The 27,038-nt window shown below is 44.0% G+C and overlaps 1 protein-coding gene across 1 annotated transcript in view; it reads left to right on the top strand.

Moving 5' to 3' along the window:
* Positions 1 to 482: 482 nt before the first annotated feature.
* The window catches only part of SRI (sorcin), a 46,628-nt gene continuing 20,072 nt past the window's right edge, over positions 483 to 27,038 (top strand). Inside the window, exon 1 of the mRNA XM_040352400.1 lies at positions 483 to 585. Within this exon, the coding sequence (XP_040208334.1) occupies positions 544 to 585 (42 nt within the window). The 5' untranslated portion in view covers positions 483 to 543. The remainder of the gene's footprint in view (positions 586 to 27,038) is intronic.

The following is a 27,038-nucleotide window of genomic DNA, read 5'->3' as shown; positions in this document are numbered from 1 at the left end:
TAAAGTGACAGTGTCCATGTTGTGGCCCCTCAGAACACCTGAAGTGACAGTGTGCATGGTGGGACCCCTTAGTACACCTGAAGCAACAGTGTGCATGGTGGGACCCCTTAGTACACCTGAAGTGACAGTGTGCATTGTGGGACCCCTTAGTACACCTGAAGTGACAGTGTGCATGGTGGGACCCCTCAGTACACCTGAAGTGACAGTGCGCATGGTGGGACACCTCAGAACACCTGAAGTGACAGTGTGCACGTTGGGGGGCACTCAGTACATCTGAAGTGACATTGTGCAGTATGGGGGCCCCTTAGTACATCTGGAGTTTTTTTTTACATCTGGAGTGCCAGTGTATTGGGTGGGACCCCTCAGGACACCTGAGATGACAGCGCCTAGTCCTGGGGAAGAAGAATAGATCTCTCCTAGGAATGCAGGATGCAACCCCCCACACCACGCCTAGTTCGGAGCAAAGTGGGCGGGGTCTCGCCTTGCTGTTTATCAGGGTGAAGTCACCGGCAGTACACCCAGTCTACACACAGCTCTGCACCGATGGCTTATCCCGGAGGAGGAGGATACTACCCGTCCGGTGGGGTGAGTGTCTCTGCTGTGACTACAACCCCGGTAACCGGTGTGTGCACTCTGCACTGGTCCTGCCTAGTCCCAGGGGACTTTAGCCTAGTCCTGTGCTGTGTACTGTACACTGTCATCCTATAGTCTGCTCTGTGCTGCTTCTATCAATGTACAAGCTGATTGGTGCACAGAGCTCATAGAGATGGGGGGACAGTCCTCAGAATGGGGGACATTTAGGTCTGGGGAGATCATAGGTGTTCCTCATGTTAGAAGTTAACCGTTTTGGGCTCCATAAGTCCAAATGTACAGTATGTAGTCAGAAGGTCAGGGGTCATTCCCAGGGGCTGGCGTGTGTTGGGGTACATGTGTTGTAAAATGCACTGCAGACCCTGTTGTGTGTTTGTTTGTTTTTTTAAACATTTATCATCGGAACACGCTGCACAAAAATACAGCATGTCCTTTATTATTATTATTATTATTGTTGTTATTAGTATAATATTTTTTTTTTTTATTATTATTTTTTTAGGCTGCATTCGCACCCAAGCGTTTTCAGCTCGTAAAACGCTCCTCAAAGTTCCAAAAAACGCACAAACAAGCACATTCCCATTCATTTAAATGTCCCCTGTTCACATCTGAGCATTCTGTCGCCTGAAGCAAAACGCCTGAAGCTCAAAAAAAAAGTACATGAGCTTCTTTTTAGGCAGATTACAGGCATTTTACTGCTTTTTACATTGGTGACCTTTGGACCTCCAAAACATCTGTTCAAAAAACGCCCCTAAAAAAACACGCCCTGAGGCATACACCGGCGTGCTGTGTTGGTGTGAACGGAAACAATAGGACATAAGGCAGATTGCCTTGTCCATGGATTGGGCGTTGCTGTCCAATAAGGCTGGTGTGAATGAGCAGCGTACTGGGAATGTGCAACGGTGTGTGCGCTCCGTCAATCAGACAAATTAGGGTACACACACGTATGCGGGTGCAAAATTCCGTTTTTTTTTCCTGTGCCCGGGGGAGCCAGAGGTGGGGCGTACAGCGGGCCATGGAAGTGCATGGTTGTAGTGGCTTACAGGCGTGTAAACGAAAGCGCTTATTTTCATCAGCGTTTTCCTGAGGACGTGGACATGACTGGTTTTCCCAACGTCCTCATTCAGGAATCGTGTGCATGGGCAGAAAAATGCCAGTGGGGTAGATTCAGGAACGATTTACGCCGGCGTATCCATAGATACGCCGCGTAAATTCAAAGCTATGCCGGCGTATCTATTTTCTGTATTCAGAAAGCTAGATACGCCGACATTAGCCTAAGATACGACTGGCATAAGTCTCTTACGCTGTCGTATCTTAGGGTGCATTCTCACGCTGGCCCTTCCGTAGTTGTCAGCGTAGAGTATGCAAATTACATACTTACGCCGATTCACAAACGTACGTGCGCCCGGCGTCAGTTTTTTACGTCGTTTTCGTCGTAACGTTGCTCCTGCTATTAGGAGGCGCAGCCAATGTTAAGTATGGATGTCGCTCCCGCGTCGCGATTTGAAAATTTTACGTCGTTTGCATAAGTCGTCCGTGAATGGCGCTGGATGCCATTTACGTTCACGTCGAAACCAATGACGTCCTTGCGACGTCATTTACCGCAATGCACGTCGGGAAATTTTAGGGACGGCGCATGCGCAGTACGTTCGGCGTGGGAACGCGCCTAATTTAAATGATCCACGCCCCCTACCGGATCATTTGAATTACGCGCGCTTACGCCGGCCCCTTTTACGCTACGCCGCCGCAAATTACGGAGCAAGTGCTTCGTGAATACAGTGCTTGCTCCTGTAATTTACGGCGGCGTAGCGTAAAGACGATACGCTGCGCCGCCGTATCAGTGCGCGCCCCTACCTGAATCTACCCCAGTGTTTATACAAGTGTGTGCAACAAAGTGCTTTTATATTGTAAAGCGCTGCGTAAACGGTCGGGGTGTATATATATATATGTGTGTGTGTGTGTGTGTATGTGTGTGTGTATGTATATATATGTATATATATATATATATATATATATATATATATATATATATATATATATATATATATATATATATATATATATATATATATATATATATATATAATAAAAAATGTATATATACAGGATTTATTTTTATATATAATAATAATATTATTATTATTATTATTATTATGACCACCTGCGGCTCCCTGGGCACAGGAAAACGCTGGGAGTTTTACGCTAGAGCTTCTTTTGCGCCTGCGATCATCTGTGTCCCCGAAGTGAAAGGGTTATTGGCAGATCAGCTGATACATACCAGTGCTGCTAGACTTGGGCTGGGCGCCTTTGCTTCAAGAAAACTGCTCTCTAAGGGGTTAAGTAGACAGGATGTAAATCTTCGAACTGCTATTCTGCCCAGGGATACCGCGCCAGTGGTGACTACTGACCCCCACCCCTTCCTTTTTGTATAGAGGTAAATATCCTTAGGGCGCATTCACACCTAAGTGATCCATTGCATAGTGTTAATGCACATGTGTGTTCTGGCACACAGTAAGTTCAGCCTGTTTGTTATGTATGGCCTTGTCTACACAACCTATGGATGAGAAAAACAAGCATGGCCCTTTTTTTCGAAGCGCCGCGCACTGCGCCGCATGTTCTATGCATTGTGGTGCGCTTTTGTGCTCCGCTGTACAATGCATTGGGGTTACATAGTAGGTAAGGTTTAATAAAGACGACAGTCCATCCAGTTCAACCTGTGTAAGGGTGTCATTCACATTAACGCCTCACTAGTAGGGATGAGCTCCGGCGTGTTCGCACAGTCCACATGCAGAGCCCGCCAGGAAGTCTGCACGGCGCTGCACTAATCACAGGCAGTGAGACATTTCCCGATGCGCGGCTACTCACTAGGCTCTTCTGAATGGCTTTTTCTTGAATGAAGACAAGCGGCACGATAAATGCACCTAAAGTTTTTTTCTGGGCTCATTTAGACATGTTTAGGGGCGCTCATTTGTTTCATTGGCCTGAATATTCATTTATAATGAATGAATGCTCAAGTTTACACTAGGAGCATAGGGCGTGTGTTTTTTTTTGTTTTTTTTCTGCCCAAACACTCCTGAACACTATCTTTGTGCATTCATATTTCTTCCCCTAAATGCCCATGTCTGTAAACACATATGGGTGCATGGACACTTAACATAGAGAGGCATTTAGGGGCAAACAAAAAGAGTCATATGCCCACAGTGTTTATAGGCCCTAAATGGCAGATATGCCATTGTAAAGCGTTGCGTAAACTGTTGGCGCTATATAAATATTTGTATAATAATAATAAAATGCTGTGCAAGGTATGTTACCAGGAGGTACGGCAGTGCCCATTCATATGTGTGTTTTAACATGCATTGCCACCACACAGAATTGTGAATGGGCCCCTCAAGAGGGCAGAACATTCCATGCCAATTGCATTTTTAACCTTCAATCAAAAGCGTATCTGATCAACAAGCCATTCTTTTTGACTGCTAGGCAATCAAGTTGAGAGAAAAAAAAACATGATGGGAAATCTGATTTGCTTTTTCTCAGATTGGATGATGAGGTTCCTATATCTCAGAGATATGCAATTAGCGGACCTCCAGCTGTTGCAAAACTACAAGTCCCATCATGCCTCTGGGTGTCATGCTTGTGGCTTTCAGAGTCTTTCTATGCCTCATGGGACTTGTATATCTGATATAACTGATCTGCAGTTATTCTTATGCCGCGTACACACGGTCGGAATTTCCAAAAAACAAATGTTCAATGGGAGCTTGTTGTCGGAAATTCCGACCGCGTGTAGGCTCCATCGGACATTTGCTGTCGGAATTTCCAACAACAAAAATTTGAAAACTGGTTCTCACATTTTCCGACAACAAAAGTTGATGTCGGAAATTCCGATTGTGTGTAGACAATTCCGACGCACAAAAAATTCCATGCATGCTCTGAATCAAGTACGAGACGGAAGCGCTCGGTCTGGTAAAACTGGCGTTCGCAATGGAGATGACACATTCGTCACGCTGTAACAGGCTGAAAAGCGCAAATCCTCCCTCACCAAGCTTCTACTAACAGGACTGGTATTGAACTTCCCTTTTATAGTGCCGTCTTAGTGTTGTACGTCACCTAGTTTTTGGCGTTTGGAATTTCAGACAACATTTGTGTGACCGTGTGTATGCAAGACAAGTTTGAGCCAACATCCGTCGGAATAAAATCCACGGTTTTGTTGTCGTAATTTCCGATCGTCTGTACGCAGCATTACAATGTGTTAAAATCCATTACATCGTTTGAAGTTGCCCATGGTGTTTTTTTTTATTTTTTCCATGCCTTTGTATTGGTGATTGGAAGATGGTGGTTGGAATAGTCAGAGAATTGCTAGGTGTATAGTGCATGTTATCCAGCAAACCAATACCATGCACGATAAATTGTTGGGTAGATCCCCTGTTGTTCCTACTGATGTGAACATGTGTCTATGGGATAGTCGCTCCGGATCATCGTCTTGTGTCTTTGGTCAACTTGGTTGACTTTTGCCAACATATCCGCTAAAGTCGGCCATAGACGGCTCAAATTCCGCTGAACTGCCCGCGATTTTACCCATGTATGGGCAGGCTGAATGTACCCAAGTTGATTAATCGATGGCAACAACCAGCCTGTCAGATTTTTGCATGTGAATATTGCTAGCAGCAATCGCTGTGTTCTCCCGGCAGGGGTGGCTTTTTTTTTTTTTTCTGTCCCATAACCAAAACAGGAAATATGGGAATCCTCAGTTTTCCCCAGGGCCCCTGTAGTGTCACATTCCGCTCCCTATCACAGAATGCTCCGGAAGTGACGTTTTGTCGCCGGCATCTTGCTACACCCCACACTCCTGCACAGTAATGATTGAGTGAGAAGGGGGCAAGCGGACATCTTGTTACACCCACCAGAGTTTTAGATTTCACAGTTATTTTCAACACAAAACGGAGCTTAAATGCTTAAAGCGGAGGTTCACCCAAAAACAAGTATATAACCTTACATTCAGTATACCTCAAACATGTACAGTATGCCTTTTTTTTGGGGGGGGGGGGTATACATACGGTATTATCGGTATTTTCCGCCCGCCCTCCAAGTACTCTCTCCCGCGGGAGTGGGCGTTCCTGTGCAGTGCCGCAATGTCATTTGGGACTTCGCCCATATGATTGATGTGCCTGAGAAAAACTCCCCCCGGCGAATAAGGCGCGTCACGACTTTCCGAAAGTAGCCGAACCACGAGTCGACTCTATACGGCGCCTGCGCATACTGTACATTTTTGAGGTATACTGAATCTAATGTTATATACTTGTTTTTTGGGTGAACCTTGCAAATACAGTATTTGGAAATCCGACGGACTTTTTAAATGTTAAATTCTAAGAGCAGCAGCAAACCTGCTGACCTTACATGGTTGCTAATGTGACAGAAAACCTCTGATTTTCACAGTTAACATGTAAACAGTCCGTCGGATTTCAAAATGCTGTATTTAAGCATATAAGCTCCGTCTAGTGTTGAAAATAACTGTGAAATCTAAAACTCTGATGGGTGTAACAAGATGTCCGCTTGCCCCCTTCTCACTCTATCATTACTGTGCAGGAGTGTGGGGTGTAGCAAGATGGCGCCGACAGAACGTCCCTTCCGGAGCATTCTGTGATGGGGAGCAGAATGTGACAAGACACCCCCGTTGGAAGATTTCCCCTCTATTCTTGTTCTGGTGACTGAATTTTCTTTCACACATGGTGATAATGATAAAGTGAATAGTCATGTTTTTTTTTTGTTTTTTTTTCAAATCATGTATGTTGACGTTCTGTGTGTCTCTTTTGTCACAGAGTCTTCATCCTGCCTGTTGGCACATGCGCAGTCCAGTGTACAATTCTGTACCAGGACAACGTAAGGGCGCATTAACACTACCAGTTGGCGGATGATAAAACCATGTGGTTGAGCCACTTCTATATTTTTCATCCGACATAGGTACACGTATAGCATCCGGCATCTCATCCCAAGGAGTCAAATATTCGAAAAGGAATGGGGTGGGATTATGATGGTGCCAACAGATAATAATAGAAACCAAAATAGTTAAAATATAAAATTTATTATAAACATAATTAAAAAAGCTGATCATGTTTCATGTGTTTCATTGTATATTTCCATTTGGGTGGTCATACAGGTAAAATTCAGGCTGTACAAAAGGTTATACGTTTGTGTGATATCCCTACATGTTTTGCCTATTTGACTTCATCAGGGGATTATATATTAGTTCCTTGTGTCTTCCGGTTGGCTAGTTAATCTTCTGATGAAGTCAAATAGGCGAAACATGTAGGGATATCACACAAACGTATAACCTTTTGTATATGTATATATATATATATATATATATATATATATATATATTAGTCAAAATTACAAAAATAAACACACATACAGCATTACTTCGTAGTGCTGACAATGTAAAGCGTGTTCTTCTGTAGCTCTGGGAGTATCCGTCCGCTTCAGGTTACATGAGACACTCCAGCGACAACAACCCGTCCCATAGCAACCGATCAGTTGTTAGTTTCCAGCAACCTACATTCATCAGATTACAATGGTGTGTGCAGCTTAAAGCGGAACTAAAAGTAAAAAAATTGTGACACAGGTCAGCTTTTTATTGTACTGGACGTGTAATATTTCTTCTGGAATAAAGTACACTTGCGCATGCATCACACTGCCAGTGTTCCTTGGTGACTGCACTCCCACAGCAGCCAACCAAAAACATTTCTAGAAGTCTCATTTAATGTCTTCCGTCTAAGACAGTCTTTGATGCATGTTACTAGTTTCCATCAACTCCTATATCGTATTTCGTCTCCTGCAGCATGTTTGCAGTCCCTGACCACCTCTTTGTACCGTTGCCGGCAGTCTCCTGACCACCTCTTTGTACCGTTGCCGGCAGTCTCCTGACCACCTCTTTGTACCGTTGCCGGCAGTCTCCTGACCACCTCTTTGTACCGTTGCCGGCAGTCTCCTGACCACCTCTTTGTACCGTTGCCGGCAGTCTCCTGACCACCTCTTTGTACCGTTGCCGGCAGTCTCCTGACCACCTCTTTGTACCGTTGCCGGCAGTCTCCTGACCACCTCTTTGTACCGTTGCTGGCAGTCTCCTGGCCACCTCTTTGTACCGTTGCCGGCAGTCTCCTGACCACCTCTTTGTACCGTTGCTGGCAGTCTCCTGACCACCTCTTTGTACAGTTGCTGGCAGTCTCCTGACCACCTCTTTGTACCGTTGCCGGCAGTCTCCTGACCACCTCTTTGTACAGTTGCTGGTAGTCTCCTGACCACCTCTTTGTACAGTTGCTGGCAGTCTCCTGACCACCTCTTTGTACCGTTACTGGTGTTCTGTGTTCGGTGTTCTGTCAAATTGGCCAACTCGTCAGAAACCCCAGCCACATCACTTCCGGTTTCTTTAAACCATCAGTAATTGGAGATTTTGAGAAATTGCTGTTTTGTACACAGCACTGGCAACCGAATACAGTTTGGTGCAGGAAGATTTGGCTGTTTTGACAGCACAGCGACTAACAAGGACAACGTTTTCGCCACCTTGGCTACTATCAGAGTGGAGTAACAATCTCCGCTCATAATATCGTGCACCGACTGTATTTGGTTTCTGGTGTTGCGTCCAAATGGCAATTCATCAAAATCTCCAATTACTGATGGTTTAAAGATGAAGTAAACCCTCTTAAAAGAAATTCTGGAAAAGAAAAAAAAACCTGCAAGAAAAGGGCATAATGAGCTAATGTGCATAGCATACTAGCTCATTATGTATAACTCACCTGAGATCGAATCCCCCGCAACGGTGCTCGTTCCTCTCCTCCATCGCTGCCATCTTTCCCCAAGTGTCTTCCTCGTATCGCGACTCCGGCACTGTGACTGGGCGGAGCCGCGATGACGTCACTCCCGCGCATGCGTGCGAGTGCCGCCACTAACGGCATGATCGTTGTTAGTAACGGCACGCTCAGTGCGCCTGCACGTTGTAGACATCGGTGCATGTCTTTTGAAAATATCTCCTAAACCGTGTAGGTCTACGAGATATTTATTGCACCTACAGGTAAGCCTTAAAGCGGAGTTCCACCTAAAAATGGAACTTCCGCTTAACCCACTCCTCACCCCCTTACATGCCACATTTGGCATGTAATTTTTTTTGGGGGGGGAGTGGGGGCTTCAGGAGAAGGGGACTTCCTGTCCCACTTCCTCCTTCCGCCGAGGGGCTGGAAAGGCGATTAGCTTAATCGCCTTTTCACAGCCCCTCCCTGTAGGCGAGCGCCTGTCCAACTGGACGGCGCCGCACCGCTCAAGCATGCGCAGTGCCGCTCGCGCATGCGCAGTGGGTGCCTGGCCGTGAAGCCGAAAGCTGTCACTGCCGGGTGCCCACACTAGGAATGAAGACGCCAGGCCGGCGAGGGGGGGCGAGGAGCGGAGCCCCGGCCGGTGCGTCGCTGGAGCCGTGGAGCAGGTAAGTGTCTGTTTATTAAAAGCCAGCAGCTATACTTTTTGTAGCTGCTGACTTTTAATAAACTTAAAAAATGGCTGGAAAACCCCTTTAATCTAGGCTTACCTGTAGGTCTAACTGGTCTGTAGGGGTTTACAACCACTTTAAAGAAACCAGAAGTTAAGTAGTTGGCCTTTCTGATGAGTTGGCTATTTTGACAGAACACCGGCAGTCTCCTGACCACCTCTTGTATCATTATCGTCAGTCTCTGACCATTTCTCATATCTTGCGTGTGGTCTTTGGGTGATGCCCTGCCTTCTGTCATCTCTGAGAATGAATATTCACTTTAATGTGCAGTTACACTTTAGGCCCCCCCTCCCATATCAAGAAAGCTGACCACCAATGCCTTACTACAGGATCCACTTTAATGAAATCTGAGCGCTTTTGCATTACGTTATTAAATTCCCCACACACGATTCACAAACAAGGCCATCATGTAATACTTTTAGTGCCTTTAGTAATACTTTTAGCACTCGCAGTGACCTGACATCACTGTGCTTTGTACTGTATTGGCTCATAAAGTAACCACTTCCCTTCTGTGGTCTCTAGTAATAACAACATTTCCACATCCACATGCCAAAACCTAGAGTAGCAGGGCATGCTAGAAGTTCACATGAATTATCCAATTTAAAAAAAAGTAAAAAAATCTAATTTCTTCATTAATTTAGCCCAATATGTATTCTGCTACATATTTTTGGGAAAAAAATCCCAATAAGCGTATATTGATTGGTTTGCTTTGTCGAACTTCCGATCAGATGTGCTGCAGCGATCCGAGTCAGAAGTGGGAGCAGGTACCTGTCAAAACCAGGTACATGGGGGGGCAAATGTTTGCAGTGGAGGGGGGAGGATGCAAAAAAATGGAACTTCCCCTTTTTGGGTGAAGTTCTGCTTTAACTGCTTGCCGACCAGCCGCCGTATAACTATATTAGTTATACGGCGGCAGGTCGGCTCTGCTGGGCTCTGAGAGCACGTAGATCTATGTCACCTCTCCCAGCAGCCAATAGGGGAGCGCTCGCGCCCCCCGCTCGCCCCTGATGCGCGTGCCCGGCGGTCGCGATCACCGCCGGGCACCCGCGATTGCTCGTTACAGAGCGAGAACCAGGAGCTGTGTGTGTAAACGCACAGCTCCTTGTCCTGTCAGGGGGGGAAATTACCTATTGTATGTTCATGCAATGTATGAACAGCGATTTGTCATTTCCCCATGTCAGTCCACCCCCCCCTTCAGTTAGAACACACCCAAGGAACATGATTAACCCCTTCCTCGCTCCCTAGTGTTAACCCCTTCACTGCCAGTGGCATTTTTTTTAGTAATCAATGCATTTTTATAGCACTGATCGCTATAAAAATGCCAATGGTCCCAAAAATGTGTCAAAAGTGTGCAAAGTGTCCGCCATAAGGTCGCAGTACCGAAAAAAATTGCTGATTACTAGTAAAAAAAAAAAAATAAGAAGAAAAATGCCATAAAACTATCCCCTATTTTGTAAACGCTATAACTTTTGCGCAAACCAATCAATAAACGCTTATTGCGATATTTTTTTTTTTTTTTTACAAAAAAAATGTAGACGAATACGTATCGGCCTAAACTGAGGAAAAAAAATGTTTTTTTTTTATATATTTTTGGGGGATATTTATTATAGAAAAAAGTAAAAAATATTCATTTTACTTTTTTCAAAATTGTTGCTCTATTTTTGTTTATAGCGCAAAAACTAAAAACCGCAGAGGTGATCAAATACCACCAAAAGCAAGCTCTATTTGTGGGGAAAAAAGGACGCCAATTTTGTTTGGGAGCCACGTGACGTCGCACAATTTGTCAGTTAAAGCGACGCAGTGCCGAATCGCAAAAAGTGGCCTGGTCTTTGACCTGCAATATGGTCCGGGGTTAAGTGGTTAATAGGACAAAAAGCTCTGTGAATTTTTATTTATTTTTAATTTTTTTCTAACTGCACCCTGAAGTGCCACAAAATGAAATGTAATTTTCCTCCTGTACACCGCAGTGCGTTGTGATGTGATGCAGGAACATGTGATGGGGTGAGTTGCATGGAGTGAAAATGAAGATGTGCATTGATGGCAAACGCAGTGCATGGCAAAACATGATTGTTGAACATTCACTGAAAGGTGTGAATACAGTGTAATTATTTATGACCTTTGACTTGCCCAAAAAAAAAAAAAAATTATATATAATTTTCTACTTTATTAGTGGAGGTAATTGGCTCCTAAAGGCAACCCACTAATGATATACACCTTATCCCATCAATGAATAGTGCAAGCAATTTGCAGTCTGTGCCACCCACACCTTTTAGGATTACCTGGTAATTGCCCTGATATCACACTGATTGCTTTGGCTTCAAGTAATCCGAGTCCCCGACCTTGAACAAGGGAATTCTGACACTTTGGGCCAGATCCACGTAGACCGGGCGCAACTTAACTTTCCCGATTTAAGTTACACCGCCGCAATTTTTCCAAGTTAGTGCCCGATCCACAAAGCGCTTACCTGGAAATTTGCAGCGGTGTAACTTAAATCCGTCCGGCGCAAGGCGGGCCCAATCGAATGGGGCGAGTCCCATTTAAATTAGGCGCGCTCCCGCGCCGGACGTACTGCGCATGCTCTGTCGGGTAAATTACCCGACGTGCATTGCGCTAACTGACGTCGCACTGGCGTCATTTGCTTAGATGTTAACGTAAATGGCGTCCAGCGCCATTCACGGACGTCTTACGCAAATGACGTTGATGTTTAAATTTCGACGCGGGAACGACGGCCATACTTAACATTGCTTAAGAGAACTAGGGCTCAGCCCTAGTTTTACGCGGCGTAACCCGACAGAAACTACGTAGATTTAGATCGACGGGACGTTCGGGGATCGCCGTAAGTCTCCATTTGCATATTCTACGCCGGCCGCAATGGCCTCGCCACCTAGCGGCCGGCCTAGAATTGCATCCTTAAGATCCGACAGTGCAATTCAATTACACATGTCGGATCTTAGGGCTAGCTATAGGTAACTGATTCTATGAATCAGCCGCATAGTTAGAAACAGAGATACGACGGCGTATCAGTAGATACGCCGTCGTATCTCGTTTGTGGATCTGGCCCTTTGTACTTTTTTTTGTTTTTTTTAGCTTTATGCTTATTTCAGATCTGTGATTCAGAAAAATGTAAGGCTTGCCAAGCCAGGTTACTGGCATTTTCAAAAGGAGCACAACAGTGGCAGGACCCATATTACTCTCATGAAAGGTTTACTCCACAACAGACAGATATAAAAGACACAAATCCTATGCAGCTCAGTAATTAGTAAAAGATCATTACATTTGATAAACCTTTTCATTTTTATGTAAGCAGTGTAAGTACTGGAGTTTGACCTGGAACCGCCATCTTGTATTTCCTGTACAGCAGGGTTTGCGAGAGAGGAAGAAGCAGAAAGAGGGGAAAAAATAAGTCAATTGCAACATGCAAATAGGAGGAGAGAGCAGAGTGATGGAGGGATGAGCTAGACGCTGTGCTTCTTCTGCCAGTCACAGGATGGGGAAAGGGGGAGTCCAGGATGACTTGGGCATGCCAGGCAGAATCTTCTGTGCATTCCTCCACCCACCGTCCTCACTTGATATGCCCATTTTCTGAGTGGTCCTACCCAGATCATGCCCACCTTCTGGGCAATCTAAGCCCTAATTGTGAGAGGACCTCCCACTTGTTGCCCTGTGATTTCCCCCCTCCGCTTTTGTTTTTATTTTTTATGTTGCCTTCAATGCTCAGTAAATGGCCATACACACAGGCCAAATATGAAGCGGCATCAAACGGTTCAATAGAAACTGGCCGGCATTCGGCCCTTGTGTATGGCAGCTGGTCCAACAGAAGCCAGCCATTCGGGGGGTATGACTGAAAAGGGTCTTCCGATCAATGCTCCCAGCCAATGGCTGATCCCTGTCGGAAAACACAATAACTCAGCAGGAGAGATCACTGTACAAACCTTGCATAATTAGTACAGCGGCTCCTCCCATTATATATATATATATATATATATATATATATATATATATATATATATATATTGTATTTATTGGCGTATAACACTCACTTTTTTACCCTGAAAATAGAGGGTAAACTGTGCCTGCGTGTTATACGCAGGGGGGGCGGTGGAAAGTTTTTTTCCTGAGTTAAGTTGCGTGTTATACGCCTGTGCGTGTTATACGCCGATGAATACGGTATATATATATATATAGACATACATACATACATTTTTATTTTTTTTCTTCGTTCAGCCCACTAGGTTAAATGAAAAAAATAAAAAACACAGTGTAACTTGGTTTGAGAGCGTTTTGCAAGACAAGCAAAATGTTGAATACATTTTGCCTTGATATACAAGCGATGTCTTGATATACAAGTAGCGTCATGTCACAACTGAGTATAAAAGAGAAGAGAGGAGGCTCTAAGTGTAGCAATATGGTTACATTTAATGAAGTGTGACAGGAAGTCAGGTAAATCTGTGGGTGTCGTCACAGACGGGAGATACATTTCTGCCTTGTTTAGACAATACACCAATTATTATCGGGTGTCGGCTGCAGAAACAGCCATAAAGATTTAAGGGCATTGGAAAACTTCAGCTGTTCAGAATGAGGCAATTAAGGCCTCTATAAGTAATCCAGAGGATTACTACTGATTGCTGCATCCTGAGGCTTTTTGAGTGAAGGAGAGCAGTGAACAGAAATACTTCTGAAGAGGTGAGGTGCTGTTGATTTTTCTGTGTGATAAAAATCAAAAAGACTATTTGTTTTTCTGCTGTATGACCAGCAGTGTCTGCCCAGCACTAGGCTGTGCCAGACTCCTAGATAGGTTCCTGTGTGGTGAAGGTAGACGCCCCAAGTGGCCAGGGTTTATTTTATGTTTGATTTTGTTTATGCTGTTTGGATGCTTGCACTTGTTTCCAGCAAGATGGAGGAATAAACCCAAATCTTTGTTTTTCAACCGTCTTCGGCTATTTCTCTGTATCGTTCCGTGTGTAGTGAACCCATCCAGGGGGTCTACCGAGCTAACCCCTTACAGAAGGTACAACATTTAGCAACTTATTGCTACACTTAGAGGTGACTCTCTTCTCTTTAATACCCTGTTAAAAAAAAAAAAAAATGCTTTGATATACAAGTGCTTTGGATTACAAGCATGTTTCTGGAATGAATTATGCTCGCAAACCAAGGTTTTACTGTATTTACAATGGTGTTCCAGGCCTAACTCCAATATAATGGTAATGTTGGGATCTCAAGACACCACCCAGGACACATCACCATGGGGGCAGATGAGGGACTGTCTCTGCAATTCTGGGACAGGTGACATTAGAGGGAGTGGGTGGAATGATGCTCCAATCTCAGAAAAGTACTATAGGGAAAATGTATAGATTGAAGGGAAATATGGCAGCAAAAGTTCCTTTTTTTTTTTTTTTTTATATATTCTCTTTTAACAGGCAATTATTTGGGTAACTACGGTGGGTATTTAAAAAAAAAAGGGCTAGCATGACAGCCAGGCAGCTAGCATTTTCAGGTGACCAGCAATGGTAGGTTCTCTTTATTGGAGAGTCCCTGGGAGCCATGCTGTGTCCAGGCTCAGTATCGGGTGCAGGTTTCTCCACAGAGGGATGTGTCTGACGTTGTGGATTGTTGGGTGTGACGGTCACATCGGATCCGCTCCCCTATGGCTGTCCTGAGTGTAGTTGATGATCAGCACAGGAATACAGTGCGATGTGTCTATGGGGTTTTATGATGTTTATACATCCAGATAACAGTCACTAGGTAATTGCTGAGCATTTCTCATGCTTGGACTTTGGGGTAGGGTAGTAGTTTATGGCCGGTTAATATTCTATTGAGCTCAGACTGGTCGGTATATAAGACCTGGCTTTGTTCTTGGCTCAGCAGCTTGCAATACCTAGGAAGTCAGGAATGTTGGGACCCATAGAAAAATAAACCCCACCAGGATAAAGTGCCTCAAAGGCTACTATTGCGGTATAAAATTCTAATTTTATTGGACGTCAAAAGTACAAAAAACACACCAAACCCATAGGCCAGGTCAGGGCAATCGGATAACCCATGGGGGAGGAACCCCTGCCCCTACCCCCCCCCCCACTCCAAAAGAGACCCCTGTCACCTAATATCCCATCAAAACCCAGGCCTCCCCTCCACCAAACAAGGGAAACCTCCCCAAAAAAAACACTTTTTATTTACTTGCAATGTGCCTCTTGAGCTTGCTAGAAAAATGGGACTACTCCTGGAAGTAGGGTTGCCAACTCATCCCTTTAAAACAGAACACATATTAATTACACAGGTTCTGAGGCTAAATTAATGCAAATAAGGCACCAAGTGAGTTTAATTACCTCCTTAATCAGCCACAGAACCTGTGTAATTAATATGTGTTCTGTTTTAAAGGGATGAGTTGGCAACCCTACCTGGAAGAGTTCATTTCACCCCCCCCCCCCCCCTCTCCTTGTCCTCTCCTCCTTGAAGCATGTTTAGAAATTTTGGACCGAAGGAAACCAGACCGCTAGCCTATAAACACGGTCGGTTTGGTCCGATGAAACTGAACTTCGGTTCATTCTCATCAGACCAAACCGACCGTGTGTACGAGGCCTAAGACGACTTGCAAAATGACTTCTGTATAGAAGTCAATGCAGGTCGCCCCGAGTCGCCCCCGAAGTAGTACAAGAACCTTTTCCTAAGTCGGAGAGCGACTTGCGTCGCTCCTATTAGAACGGTTCTATTCACTAGAATGGGACGCGACTTGTCAGGCGGCTGCGTCATCTGACGAGTCGCCCCAGTGTGAACCGGGTCTCAAGGAACCTATTTAGAAAATAAAAAACAAACCTTTACAACCCATTTAAATACCACCAAAAGAAAGCTCTATTTGTGTCAATAAAATGTAATACGAGTACAGCGTTGGATGTCCGCGCAATCGTCATTCAAAGTGTGACAGCGCTGAACATTGGCCTGGGCAGGAGGGGGGTGAAAGTGCCCAGTATTGAAGTAGTTAAATGTTTACCTGCCCTGGATAGGTGTCTATGCTGTGACTTGTAGTGCCGGATCCCATAATAGACAGCCAACTTTCACCTTTCATCCACTTGGTGTTTAGCAATCATTGTCTAAAATACAGTCCATGCATTCCGTCTCTAAGTGAATGGAGGGGGGGGGGGGTGGGGAGCACAGAATTTAATGGGTCGTGTCATCCACCAACTGTCGCTTGGACAAATAAAAACTGACGCACCCTTCCTAGATGATCAAAATCTTTAACCCCTGGTAACCCGCTGCATGGCTGGGGGGTGGTTTTATGGCTGTTGCGTGTCTCTGTTACATGGGAGAATAAAGAAGAATGACATTCCTTTCGCTCAGTCAGGCTGGGGGGTGATAAAGGGATTTTAGTTTTTTATTATTCTAGTTGAACAAGACTCACTATACCGGACTGGGGAGGGGCGCACTACATGTATGAGAATAAACTTTCCTATGTCTATTGTCAGCAGACCTGCCGGGGAACATTCTATACCCACCCAGCTCCGTCGTTGTTCAGCACTATACAGTTATAGGTGATAACGTTCCCATTCGCCTTGCAGCTTCTGTAGTATTCCTAAAAATATACTTTTTTTTTTTAATAAACTTTGGTGCAAAGTATACAATACTTGTAATACTACATTCTCAGTCTACTCAGAACTTTATACTTCAGATGTGCCTGTTGATACTATTGTCTTGTATCACTTTAAAAATGTGCAGAGTTCCAAGATAAGACTTCTTTCACACTAAGGCCCCTTTTACACTTATACGACTTGTCCCACGATTTGTGATGGCAAAGTAGCATGACAAGTCGATTTCCAATGACAACCATTAATATTAGCATGACTTCAAGTCGTTCCGACTTCAAAGTAGTCCCTGCACTACTTTGGTCCGATTTTGATGCCGCTTGCGCTGGCATTCCCTAAAATCGCATCAAAATTTAGTGACTTTGAAGTCGGAGTAGTGTGAAAGGATTCCCTGAAACTGTGGCCGTAAAATCGCACGATTTTAAAGTCACAGTAGCGTGTACCGGCCCTAAGGCAGTTTTCAGGCGTTTTAGCGCTAGAAATGGCGCCTGAAAACTGCTTTCCATTCATTTGCGTGAGTGCTTTCACACCAGGGCGGCGTGCTTCTGGGACGTTATAAAAAGTACTGCAACTTTGAGGTGAGTTTGGAGCGCTACAAAAGTGCCCCTGCCCATTGAAATGAATGACATGCCTTAAAATTGCTGCAAAACTGGTGTCTTTTTTGGATTTTTTTTTTTGGTCACGTAAAAAAAAAAAAAAAACGCCTGAAAAGAGCCGCAAAAATGACCGCCACTTTAGCGGCGCTTCAGTGTGAAAGGGGTCTTAATTAAACTAGGTCTTAATCAATTGAGCACCTCCAGGGGCCATTCAGAAAGTAAAGCGCGACTCCCACGTGTGCAGTAGGAAACTAGCTGTGAGCCCTGGTTCACACTGGGTACGATTTGAGATGCGATTTGACATGTCAAATCGCATCTCAAATCGGCGGCAATTGTCGGCAATGGCACTGTCCTAATCAGTGCGACGCCGCATCTGCGATTTCAAAAAGTAGTTCCTGTACTACTTTTTGCGATTTACATTAAATTGCGTCCGAAATCGCAGTAATATTGCGCATTTTACCACGATTTTGAATTCGCAGCAGTGTGAACCTAGGCTCAAGCCGAGCCAAGTTATAAATCCACATTTTGAGATCCAAATGCCTTGACAAGCCCAGTTTTTACCTTGTGAAAGTAGCAGTATCCTTATAACTGTGCTGCACATAGCTTGTGCTGAGAGCAGATCTGTGGGCAGGGCCGCTACTACCACTAGGCAAGCTAGGTAGCCGCTTGGGTTCCCGGCCACTGGTGTTCCTACTCTCTCTTTTTTTTTTTCTGCAGCAAGCAACTAAGTCTCAGCATCAGCAGGCACCTGTTGCTTCATTCGCACATAGTGTAAGAGGCGCAGCAGAGGACTGTGTCTGTGTCCCGGCATCCCAAATGGATGGAAGCAAGCAAACTTTAATTGATGGGCGCTGGTAAGGCTGCATTTGATGGGCACTTAATTTAAAAGGTGGGGCATTCATGGGCAGAGCCATGGGGGTGGAGCCAGGAGGCGGCAAAATTAGGTTTTGCCTAGGGTGTCAAAAATCCTTTCAACAGCCCTGTCTGTGGAAGGGACCCAACAGGCCACACCCACTACAGGCTGCCTGCTGTAAATGACAAGAGGGGGCGGAGACAAGACCAATCACCCTGCAAAAGGAGAGAAAGTGGCAGTGAGCGGTCTTTATACAGGAAGCTCCTGCACAGAGGGAAAGTTTCACATTGGATTACTGCACAGATCTGGAAGAAATACATAAAGCACACACGACATTTGGATTTGCTCACCCTGGAGTGCACTTTTTTAAATACCTTCTGGCCTGACCTGGAACAAGTATTCAGATCGGGAGTTTTAATTTAACTAGTTTAGGTTCGGTTCACAGCGCTGCGATGAGGGAAACGCACAGGAATCGCTGCGCTACCCGCATAGCAATCTGCTGCAGGTGTTAACCACTTGTCGCCCTCAATATATGTGTGTGTGTGTGTTGTGGTTTACCAGTATCATTCTTTGTGGCTGTCTTTCTCCTGAAACTGTTCAGAGAAGCTACTACATGTGCACTTGGAAGTGCAGTCGCTGTACAGCCATGGCCAAAAGTTTTGAGAATGACACAAATACTAATTTTCACAAAGTCTGCTGCCTCAGTTTTTGAGATGGGAAATTGCATTTACTCCAGAATTTTATGAAGAGTGATCAGACAAATTGCAATTAATTGCAAAGTTCCTCTTTGCCATGAAAATTAACTTAAAGCGGGAGTTCACCCGAAAAAAATGTTTTAACCTTAGATTGATGCTCATTTTGTCAAGGGGAATCGGGTAGATTTTTTTAAATCGAAGCAGTACTTACCGTTTTTTTTTTTTTTTTTTTTTTTTTTCTTTTTTTTCCACGTCAGACTCTGCTCACATTTAGCAGCGAGACTAGCTCACGGTTCGGCCGCCCATAACGTCTCTCTTGTGGCTTCGCATCATTCGTGGGGTTTGTTTATATATTTCAGTTCCTTTTCTTTTTTTTTTTTTTTTTTTTTTTTTTTTTTTGTATAGATATAGAATTAACATTTTTAATCCATTGATTACCGATTAACCAGTCTGGCTGCATTGCATTACTATTATAACATGACTAGCCCCCCCTTTTTTTTTTTTTTTTTTTTTTTTTTCCCCCCCCCCCCCCTTTTTCCCCCCTATCCCGAGATCTGTGTGCCGTGCTATCTTTTCTTTGATTTCTCACCTTTCTGCTTCTACCATTCCCTGGACAAACTTTTCTGTAGATTTAAACACTTTCCAGTTTTCCCAAACCACCCTGTATTTGTCTTCGCCACCTGTCTCTCTACAGGCAAGATACTCCATCTCTTCTATATATTCCACCCTTTCTAACCACTCTTTGATTAATGGCTTCTTTGGGTGTAGCCAGTTCTTTGGTATCAGGGCCTTTGCTGCATTTAGCAGCACTGGAACCAACGTTGTTCCGTACTGTTTTTTTGTTTTTTCCGTTCCGTGAAACAAACAGGTCAACGGGCTGCAAGGAATCCTCTCTCCCGTTATTTCTACAATATATTCCAAAATTTCTTTCCAGTATTCCTGCACTCTCGGGCAGTCCCACCATATATGCATAGTTGTTCCTTTTTGTTTACAATTTCTCCAACATAGCTCTGAGTTATTTGGGTGGATCTTACTCATTCTCACTGGGGTCAAGTGCCATCGGACCATACATTTGTAATTTGCTTCGATGGTAGTGTTGTCTGCTGCATGATTGTATACTGCACCTATCATTTGTTGTTTATCAATCTTTTTACCCAAATCGTTTTCCCATTTTTCTATAAAGGGGAGAGTTTCTTGGGACTCAAGCTCCGTTAGTATCCCATATGTCTTTGATATACCATGTGACAGGGGTTTATCCATATTACAAATTTTTTCTATTAGGTGTAGTGTTTTGTCTTCCCTAATTGGTTGTGGTAATGTGCTCACAAAGTGTTTTAACTGCATGTACTCCCATTCACTCATCGTGTGCTCCCCTTCTCCTATCTTTATATCTTGTCTTAGTTTAATTTTCCCCCGTGTAACAATATCTTTTAATTTTTTCTCCCCTAATAGTTTTCCAAAACGTGTTCCATTGCCTGGTGGAAAAAAATTTGTGCCTGCTAAAGGGATCAGTGGAGAGTTATACTCCCATTTTTCCCGTCTAAAAATTGTGTCCCATATTTTAAGTACGTTCCTTGTTATATTATGTGTATTTGTGCCCAATTCCCTCATTTTAGGTGGTATCCATACATTTCTGTTTAATTGTGTGCTACTTAATATTTCTTCCATTCGTACCCATTTTTTTTTTGTGTATGTATTTGACCATTCTACCAGCCTAGCTAAATTGACAGCAAAGTAATATCTTTTTATATCAGGGAGCCCCATCCCCCCTCCTTTTTTTTTCATGCTCAACAATGAATAGCTTAGTCTAGCCTTTTTACCTGTCCATATATATTTCAGGATTACTGATTTGATTACTTTAAAAAAACTTTGCGGTATTTTTATTGGGAGCATTTGAAGTTTATATGTTATCTTCGGTAATATCATCATTTTAAACGCATTGATCTTACCTATCCAAGAGATGTGTTTTTTGGCAAGGTTTTTCAGGTCTTGGTTAATTTCGTTAATTAGGGGGACAAAATTAACCGCATATAGTTTTTCAAGTGTTGGTGTGATTTTTATTCCTAGATACGTTATAGCTTCTTTTTCCCATGTAAATGGGAACTCTTTCTGTAGTTCTTCAGCTTCTTTTTTATCTATCCCCAAATTCAAAATAACTGTTTTTATCGGGTTTATTTTAAAATTTGAAAGTTCACCGTATCTTTTTATTTCCTTTATGATATTAGGGAGGGACGCCCTAGGTTTGGTCAAATATAGGAGTATGTCGTCTGCGTACGCCGCCACCTTGTGTTCTTCGTCTCCCACTCTCACCCCCCCTATGTCCGGGTTTTCCCGAATTTTTGCTAATAGTGGTTCCAGAGCTATTACATATAGGAGGGGTGAGAGCGGGCACCCCTGTCTGGTTCCATTTTTCATTTCGAACACAGAAGACATACCCCCGTTGACCTTCACCCTTGCCGTCGGGTGACTATATAGATTCTTCACCCATTTCAGGAACCTTGGTCCCAGGCCTATATTTTGTAGGGTTTCCATCATAAACCCCCAGTCGACTCTGTCAAATGCTTTTTCGGCATCTAGAGACATGAGTACGACTGGGGGTTTCTTTTTTGGATCCTGTTGCAGTAGCAACAGGGTCCTTATGCTATTATCTCTCCCTTCTCTGCCTGTTACGAAACCTGCTTGATCTGTGTTTATTACTTGCGGCATTAAACTTTTTATCCTAGTTGCTAATACTTTCGCATATACCTTCAAGTCAGCATTTAGCAATGCGATTGGTCGGTAGTTGGAGCACAGGGTTCCATCTTTTCCTGCTTTAGGGATAATAGTAATATTTGCCAATAGGGATTCTTTTCTTATTTCCTCTTCCTCTCCTATTTTATTAAAATAATTGCACATCTCTGGGACCAGAAGTTCTTTAAATTTTTTGTAATATATAATCGGCAAGCCATCAGGACCTGGGCTCTTACCACACGGTGTTTCCTGGATCGCTTTATATATCTCATCTTGAGTTATTGGAGCCTCCAAGGATTCAATGTCATTTTGAGGGATTTTAGGTAATTTCACTTCCTTTAAATATTCCCTGATTTTCTTTTTTCTAATATTTTCCTGCTCTTGAGTTTCATTTATTCTTATTGCATATAATGAACTATAGAAAGTCCGAAAGGACTCAGCAATTTCGGACGTTCTATATTTCATCTGACCATCTTGATTTTTTATTTTTTCTATGTAGTTTTTCTTTTTTTTTTCCCTGGATATTCTCGCTAGGTATTTCCCTGGTTTATTCCCCCATTTATACCTCTCTTTTCTAACATTTTTGAATATGTCCCTTGTTTCAACCTTCATCAAATCTCTGAGCTGGCCCCTCTTTACAATAATATCTTGATATATTTCATTTTCTCCTCGCTCTTTATGCGTTTGCTCCAATTCAAATAGTTCAGTTGTTAATTTTTCCATGTTTAATTTTCTTATTTTTTTTTTCCCCGCTCCTATCGAAATCAGTTTCCCTCTAATATATGCCTTGTGGGCCTCCCATACAGTGGCTACCCTTACTTCAGGTATATTATTAAGAATGAAATATTGCTCCAAATCAGTTCTCACTATGTTCATTACCTCGCTGTCCTCTAACAGTTCTTCATTTAAGTTCCATGATCCTTTTCTTTGCTCTATCTCTTTAAATCTAATTTTTACCGTTACCGGGGCATGGTCTGAGATTGTAGTTACTCCTATTGTGGTTTTAACTACCTCTTCCAATAACTCGTGGTCTACCATTATATAGTCCAGTCTTGAGTATGTTCCATGGACAGAAGAGTAATAGGTATAGTCCCTTTTATTTGGATATGTTATCCTCCAAGGATCTATTAAACAGTGACTGTGCATTTTTTTTCTTAATATTCTTAACTGTTTAATATTTCGCCTCTGTGCCCCGGACGTACTATCAAGTTGATAGTCCATTGAGAGGTTGAGGTCTCCTGCGAGTATTACATGTCCAAATTTAAAATCCATTAAAGCATTCAGGATCCCCCTCAAGTATTTATGTGGTTGGCTGTTTGGACAATATATATTTGCTAACGTGTATTTTTTCCCTTGGAGTATTCCTTTTAAAAACAAATAACGGCCTTCCGGGTCCACTTTCCTGTCTTCTACTATAAAGGAGATGTTCTTCCCTATTCCTATGGCGACCCCCTTAGCTCTCTTCTTTGGAGAGTCCCCATAATACCAGGTAGGAACTGCCCGAGAATACAATCTAACACTAGAATCCAATGTTATGTGAGTCTCTTGCAAAAAAACTATTTCCGCTGAGTACCTTTCAACCTCTCTTAATACCATATGCCTTTTTTCCGGGCAGTTGAGACCTCTTACGTTATATGTTAAGAAATTTATATTTGTCATATTTTTCTCTTTTTTTTTTTTTTTTCCCTTGTGCTTTTCTCAGGTGCATTTGTTTTTCCCTGTTGCATGACACACAGATCTGGGCCCCTTTTCCTAATCTTCCCCTCCCCTCCCCCGCCCGAACCCCTTCTCCCTCCCTCCCCCCCCTTTTACTCCCCCCCCACTTATATCTTGCCCCTTTGTTCTTCATTTGGGGCTTTCTCGTCCCCTTCCCCTCCCCCCTTCCCCATGATCGATCCTTGACCCTATGGTCATTTGGAGCTTTTTCTTATTTGGTGCTCTAGGCACTCTTTTGCTCCTCAGGCTAAGGTGGAGTTCTATTTTAGCCCGGTCTCCTATCCCCCGATATTGGGGAACTGGGGCAGGAGTACTCTCTGGGTCCCCCCTCTCCCCAGCCCCGCCCTGGTTGCTTACTATATGGATCCTCCCCGCCCCCCTCCCTGCCCGCCTCCCCTCCCCCCCCTCCCCGATCAGCCAACATTGTTAGTAATTTTTTGGTATTGGGATGTCTAATCTATGACAGAATTCTGGTATTTCCTCCAGAAACCTCAGTCTTGCCGAAATACCATTTTTCCTGCCTATTAGGCACGCTGGGAATCCCCAGTTGTACTGGATATCATGTTCCTGTAGGACTCCTAACAGTGGTTTTAAGCTTCTTCTTCTTTTTAACGTCTCTTGTGACAGGTCTTGGTAAATTTGGATAATATGTTGATCGTATTCTAATGGCGACTTCCCTCTCAGTTTTCTCCATAGTTGGTTTTTTTCTTCCCAACTTTCAAATCGAACAATAATGTCCCTAGGATATTCTTGGGGTCTCTCTCTAGGGCGTCTTATCCTGTGTGCTCGTTCTATACTTAGTGGGGCGGTTGTTTCTCTCTCTAGTATTGGGTTACAAATGTTTCTTATTATCTCTGGGAGGTCCTCAGCCTGTGTTGTATCTGGGACTCCGCGTATTCTGATATTCTTTCTTCTATCTCTGTTTTCCTGATCTTCTAATTTATATGCCTGTTCTCGTTGATTAATTTTTAATGCTTTTATTTCATCTTCTAGTTTTTTAACTGAGGTTACATTGTTGTCTACTTTTTTCTCCACTTCTTCCACTCTTTCCAGTATATACCCCATGTTTCTCTCCATTTTTTCCATTTGCGATTTAAGTGATCTTTCTAGGGCAGCGAACATTCCTTCCATTTCCATTTTTGTTGGCAAAAGTGTCATGTCCTGCATTTCTTCCTTGTTTCCCTGTTCGAGATCTGTTTCTCTGTCCTGGTCTGTTCTGATCTCTGAGAGTGATTCTGAGAGTGTTTCTAAGTCAGCAAGTGTATTGGTAGCTCCTTTTTTCTTATCCTTTTTCTTGTCTTTTTCTGCTTGGCCCCCTCTACCAGTTAGGGGTTTATCTGTATGTTGGCTATCTCCATTTGTCCCATGTGTCACAAATTTACACATCGGACCTGGGCTTTGGCTTAACCGGGGGACCTTTGGGATTGCCCCTCCTTTCACTGCCTTTCCCCTTGTAGTCATCCTTCACCCCTCTTGGTCTTACAGTAATCCTATTTATTAAACTGTGTTTTTACCAATGTATCTCAGAAAATTTTCCTTATCTTAATACTGTTCCATTCCAGGACCTAGATATACGTTCACGAAAGGGTATGGCGATTAGCTATGTGGCTTTACGTCCGGCTGCTAGGTTTCCAAGCATGTTCTCGGAGTGTCTTAATTACTCCATATGAAAACTTCCAGGGTATACTTTAGCTGGTAGTGTTTGCTTGTTACCTTTATGACTGAGTATACGCTGTTACCTATATTTTGCCAATCAGATTAAAATTGCTATCGCCATTTTTGAGTTAAAGATATTTGGGGTATCAAACACCAATACCCCCGTACTGACCCCTCTTTTATATCAGTCTCCAGTGTCAGTTTGACAAAAAAAAAAAAAAAAAAAATGTAATGTGGACTATAAAACATCACTGTCTTCCCGTGGAATTCTACGCGTGTTTCACATGTATCAGGTGTCCCCGTGTCTTTAATTGATTAATTGATTTATCTCAACAGAAAGGAGAGCGGTACAAAGGAAAGGGGCCTCCAAGAAAAAATATAAACAATATGGTTCCAATCACTAGGAATATCGTTAATCCGCACGGGTCCCTTATATCACTTGTTACCTGTCCTCATATCAGTTCCTTCCGAATGTTAACTCTTCTGAGTGCAAATGCCCCATTGATATACATTGGTATTTGTGTATGTATTTTTTTTTTTTTTTTTCCTTAGTTCATAGTTCATGGTTCTTAATTCATAGTAAAACGTTGTACTCACCCCTCTGGTGAATGTGGTGCACTCACCATTCTGGTAGTTTTCAATGAAGGAAAAAAAAAAAGAAGCCAAATCGAAACTACTTCAATAGATTTCTGATCTTACCCTCCTGTTGTGGGTCCAGGAACCGTCTCAGTCTTCTTCCATTTGGTAGGGTAAGCTACTTAGACTGTGGGGCTACGTGGTGCTGCATGCTGCTACGTCTCCCTTTCGTCAGCCTGCTCTCTAATTGCGGGGACCGGTGTTTATACACTTTACTTGCTGCAGCCCAGCACACCTGCCGTCCGTGCAGTCCGTCCCTCACTCCGCAGAGCGAGGGAGACGGAAAGGTTCTCTGATGCTACGGGGGGCTACGGCCCCCTCTTACCTCACTGCAGCTCCCCCTCCCCGCTCTACACACGAGACGTCTCCTGGCAGTGGTTTCGCGAGACCACACTCCACCGCCGCCACTCAGAGAGAGAAACCGCGCTACACCTGGTCACACGCTGCGGGCTCCGAGAATCAACAGGCAGGCCGACCGAGAAGAGGGAGGTGATGATCCCACACGCATCTCCGGACGGGGGGGGGGGGGGGGGGAGAGGTCCAACAGGGAGAGGGAGAGATCCGACTCCTAATCATCTCCAGAATCAGAGCAGGGCTGGAGGGCGAGAGCTCCCGTCTAGCTACTCCTCCATACTGACCGGACCATTCCGAGACTCCTCCCTTTCCTCCCTACTTACCGTTTTAGAGAGCGATCTTCTCCGCCGCTTCCGGGTATGGTCTTAGGGACTGGGCGTTCCTATTTGACAGGCTTCCGACGGTCGCATACATCGCGTCACGAGTAGCCGAAAGAAGCTGAACGTCGGTGCGGCTCTATACGGCGCCTGCGCACCGACGTTCGGCTACTTTAGGAAAATCGTGACGCGATGTATGCGACCGTCGGAAGCCTGTAAATCAAATAGAAACGCCCAGTCCCGCAGCCCATACCCGGAAGCGGCGGAGAAGATCGCTCTCTAAAACGGTAAGTACTGCTTCGATTTTAAAAAAACTACCCGATTCCCCTTGACAAAATGAGCATCAATCTAATGTTAAAAATTTAATTTTTGGGTGAACCTCCACTTTAATCCCATAAAAAATGTTCACTGCATTTGTGAAGAAGGCTTCAGGGTGCCCAAGAAAGTCCAGCAAGCGCCAGGATCGTCTCCTAAAGAGGATCCAGCTGCGGGATCGGAGTGCCACCAGTGCAGAGCTTGCTCAGGAATGGCAGCAGGCAGGTGTGAGCGCATCGGCACGCACAGTGAGGCGAAGACTTTTGGAAGATGGCCTGGTGTCAAGAAGAGCAGCAAAGAAGCCACTTCTCTCCAAAAAAAACATCAGGGACAGATTGATCTTCTGCAGAAAATATGGTGAATGGACTGCGGAGGACTGGGGCAAAGTCATATTCTCAGATGAAGCCTCTTTCCGATTGTTTGGGGCATCAGGAAAAAGGCTTGTCCGGAGAAGAAAAGGTGAGCGCTACCATCAGTCCTG

The sequence above is a fragment of the Rana temporaria genome, chromosome 5 (genome assembly GCF_905171775.1).
Source record: "Rana temporaria chromosome 5, aRanTem1.1, whole genome shotgun sequence".
NCBI classification, from domain to species: Eukaryota; Metazoa; Chordata; class Amphibia; order Anura; family Ranidae; genus Rana; species Rana temporaria.
Note: the sequence above shows the minus strand (reverse complement) of the source record. Positions and strands in the feature narration are given on the sequence as shown.